At 34.7% G+C, this 4,314-nt stretch overlaps 1 protein-coding gene across 1 annotated transcript; it reads left to right on the top strand.

Moving 5' to 3' along the window:
• The first annotated feature begins 1,044 nt into the window (after nucleotides 1-1,044).
• Nucleotides 1,045-3,431, top strand: LOC107694203 (uncharacterized). The gene is made up of 5 exons (XM_016493844.1): nucleotides 1,045-1,396; nucleotides 1,739-2,035; nucleotides 2,436-2,561; nucleotides 2,653-2,720; nucleotides 3,173-3,431. Exons 1-5 carry the CDS (start codon nucleotides 1,099-1,101, stop codon nucleotides 3,221-3,223), a joined length of 840 nt encoding a protein of 279 aa, XP_016349330.1. The 5' UTR covers nucleotides 1,045-1,098; the 3' UTR covers nucleotides 3,224-3,431.
• The last annotated feature ends 883 nt before the right edge of the window (nucleotides 3,432-4,314 follow it).

Here is a 4,314-nt window from a genome sequence, read left to right as displayed (position 1 = left end):
TGGTGCACCAACTCCACCAACTTGAGATCCAACTCCTCCCACTTTACATATCCCTAAACCTACCCATCTCCACCCGCTGGATCAAACGGTTCCAATTACTCTTATCCATATTGTTGTTACAAAATGTAGTTATATAATTCCTGTTACACGTGTACTTAGAGAAGTGAAAAAAAGTGTTGTTACCAATGTCCTGTTACACATTTGTACTTACACAAACCATCCTGAGGGTTGTTACATGTGTGTAGCTACAGAAATATTACAGCTGTAGATACTATTTACCAATGTGTACTTACACTGTGGTTACATACAGGTACACAGGTATTAGGGACACTTAATATAAAGTGGGACCAGTAATTATAATTAAAATCCTTAAGCAATGCAATAGTAATTATAAACCAAACACACTAAAAAAATTAAGTAGATTCAAATAATTAGATTAACTAATATCAGAAATAAAATTGAGTAAATATAATTAAAATTCAATAGTAAATCAGAAACACTAAAAAAAATTCAATCTTATATACAGTATATGCAAATGTCCTATATTTACTTTTTTACTTATATATTTTAACAGTATTTACCATTTACTCCATGAGTACTTTACATTTTCTATTTTCATAATCATAATAATATTTTTTTATAAAAGAGTTAATATTGAGAGAAAATATTGAATAATAACCCCATTTATTACAATAAATACCTAATTTAAAAATAATAACACTAGTAACAACATCCCACATTCTATGGGGCTTCTGTGTCAATTCTGAGGGGCCCGTCTTACCCCAAGAGTCTAATTTTATTGTCCAAAGGAAAAAAAACAAAAACATCTTGCCCCAGGGAGAATCTTACCCCGATATTTCTACATCAAAATATGCAAGTATGTTCTAATGGCAGAATGAAGTTTGACGCTTTCGCTGTATTTTTAGCTTTGATTTACTTAAAATGCTTAGGTTAAAAAAATTATAGTGGTGATTTATTTAGTCTTTTTTCCAAATAAATTTTGAAAGCTTAGATGAGAATCTGTGATTTGTTGTTGTTGTTGTCTGTTTTATTTTAGGTGTGTCTGCTGATACAGATGAAACGGAGATAATATCAGTGATGGAGGGAGATTCCGTTACTCTACACACTAATGTTACCGAAATACACAGAGATGATCAGATAATCTGGACATTTAAGCTTAAAAATTCAGAGAATCGTCTAGCTATAATCTATAATCAGATCCTCTCTATATATGACAGTAAAGAATATAATAAAATATTCAGAGACAGACTAAAGATAGATGAACAGACAGGATCTCTGACCATCACAAACATCAACAAATTACACTCTGGACTTTATAAACTACAGATCATGAATGGAGGGGTGAAACACAAGAGCTTCAGTATCGCTGTCTATGGTGAGTAAACTGAATAAATCATATTGAAAGGGATTCTTGATCAAATCTTAATCTGGTCAGTGCCGATAGCCTTGTGGACAAGTGCGCTGACATATAATGCTGTTGTACTATGGGTGTCCCGAGTTTGAATCCCAGCTCGAGGACTTTTCCTGATCCCTCCCCCTCTCACTCCTGCTTCGTTCCTGTCTGCTCTCCACTCTCCTCTTATAATAATGGCAAAAATAAATCTTAAAAAGATGAATCTGGGCCATCTGGAGATTGAGTATTTGAGTATTTTTACACACATCTCTTTCAATAATTGATTTTTTTTTTCAATATTTATCTTTTCTTCATGTTTCTTAGGTCTTCTGACTGTTCCAGTCATCAGTGATTCTCCCGAAAACCCTTCAGTATCAGAAAGATCATCAAGTCAGAATTGTTCACTGCTGTGTTCAGTGTTGAATGTGAGTGATGTGACTCTCTCCTGGTACAAAGGAAACAGTTTATTGTCCAGCATCAGTGTGTCTGATCTCAGCATCAGTCTCTCTCTACCTCTGGAGATTGAGTGTCTGGATGATTCCTACAGCTGTGTTGTTGCTTATTCATTCACCAACCAGACTAAACACCTCAACATCACTGATCGTTGTCAGCCATGTTCAGGTATGTCAGCACTGGAGGTTTTTCACCAAACTATGTCTGTTAATACTGTTGTGCCGGTTTATCTCTAGATGATTCATAAAATAACTCACATTGTCACATATTTGTGCCTGTGCTGTATCTTAGCACATAAACTACACTTTACTGTTATAATCTATATTATACCATATCTAATGATAAAAACATGATAAAATGTCAATTAAAAATGTTTTTATACAGTAAATAAAATGAAAAAATTTATCCAATTAAGTAAATAATTGACAGATTAATCAATAATCGACTTAACTTTTAGCTGCATTTTTGTATCATATTTACACCAATTAGATCTGCTGTTATTTTATCTTGATTGAAGTCTGGTGAGATTAATTTACAGTAATGACTGATTTTGGCTTATTCATCGCAGATGGTTCACATGTGCCTTTCAAAGGTATAATTGCTGCTGTGTTTCTGCTTCTGCTGCTAGCGATCTCAGTTTTAGCTGTGTGGATATTCTGTCGCCGCAGGAGCCACAAAGAAGCATTACAAGAAAGCAAGTATTACCTATATAATCAATAGAAAAATAATCATTTTATGCAGTATATAGTGTTTTTTTATGTTGTAAATTTAATTTTACTAAACAGCTCGTACTACTGTGGAAGAGTTGGATTATACTGATGCAATATTTACTACTAACAGAGCTCAGGATGCGGTAAGATATGTTTGTTATTCTGTGTACGTATATACAAATGAAGTTGCAGCATGAATCATTTAAAAACTAGGCTTTTTCTTATTGTGCTGATTCTTGTTTTGTTTTTTTTGTGGCCTGAGGAATGAAATCAGCCCTAAAAAAATAAAATGTATTTTATCTTGTTTAAAGGATTCAAGATCTCGAATGATCACCCTCATGATCTGCTGTTAATTTAATGTGCTTTGGCTATGAATTTTGGCTTCAGTTCTTCTGCGTCTCTGTGCATGTACTTACATGATCTAGAAGCTTTTCATTCCCTTTTTTGTGGGATTTGGTCTTCTCACGTTATTCCTTTTCTCTGTGTATGGAATTTATTGTTTTGTGCTACTTTGTTTTTCTAAATCTTTGTGCTGTACGCATATGTAGTAACAGCACTATTTTTCTCTTCCTGATGCGTGTGTCTTTTCTTACAGGAGACTAATGGACAGAATCAGACAGAGTATTCAGAGGTGGCTTTCAGATGATGATCATTCAGACTGTGTTATTATACAGCTCATCTTATTACAGGCCAGAGTATAAAGTTATTGTTTACTACAAATGAGTGTATTTCATCATACAATTACTTTTATTATTAGATATATAGGTATTTTTAGATATACATGTAATCATTGAGGGGTGCCCAAACTCGGTCTTGGAGGGCCGGTGTCCTGCAGAGTTAAGCTCTAACCCCAATTAGACACACCTGAACCAGCTAATCAAGCTCTTACTAGGCGTACTAGACACTTCCCAGCAGGTGTGTTGAGGCAAGTTGGAGCTAAACTCTGCAGGACACCGGCCCTCCAGGACCGAGTTTGGGCACCCCTGCTCTATTTGCTGAATAGTTGAGAGTTTTACATGTAGCATGATCAAGTCGGCCCCTGTGGGTAGATAATCGCAACTACACCATCTGTGTGACAAAAAGCATCTTTCTCAACCGACAGCTTTAAGAACTGATTTATCTATGTATTCAGAAGAAGACAATTGAACAACCCAGCTGAAAACAATTGTGCTAAAGCTAATATCATTAAAACATGTCGTTTTTATTTATTGCTGCCTACCAGTGTCAGTGCAATCAGTTAAAGACAGTAATCTCGGATTGTTTTGATTTCTGATGTGTTATATGTTTGGTGTAAACTCTATAAATGTACACTGCTTTAAACATTGTAGCACAATAATTGCCAAGCAACTTAAGTTTCACCTAAGTGGTATTCAGTAAGAATTGAATATTTCAATCCAAATATGTTCTTGAATGTCATATTGCAGAATGTCACTTATTTGCTCAAGTAAATGTTCTATTTTTCTAAAGAATGCTGACATAATGTAAACAGCCATATCACCCTGCAGCTCAAGACTGGTCGCCCACTGAAGCTAAACAGGGTTGATGCTGATTTTTACTTCTTGATAGCATTGATTATTGACAATATTCACTGAAACTGTTTGAAACTTGTACTGAAGCAAGTTTGTTCTTTTGTACTTTATGTTTTTGTCGTGGTGTAATTTCAGTGGTTCTAGTGGTTTGTATTTGCTGAAAAATAAACACACTAAAACATGCCCTCTGTACTGATTCGTGTTTTTT

The sequence above is a fragment of the Sinocyclocheilus anshuiensis genome, unplaced genomic scaffold (genome assembly GCF_001515605.1).
Source record: "Sinocyclocheilus anshuiensis isolate Anshui unplaced genomic scaffold, SAMN03320099.WGS_v1.1 scaffold2830, whole genome shotgun sequence".
Classification (NCBI taxonomy): Eukaryota; Metazoa; Chordata; class Actinopteri; order Cypriniformes; family Cyprinidae; genus Sinocyclocheilus; species Sinocyclocheilus anshuiensis.
This window is presented reverse-complemented; position numbering and strand designations above follow the sequence as displayed.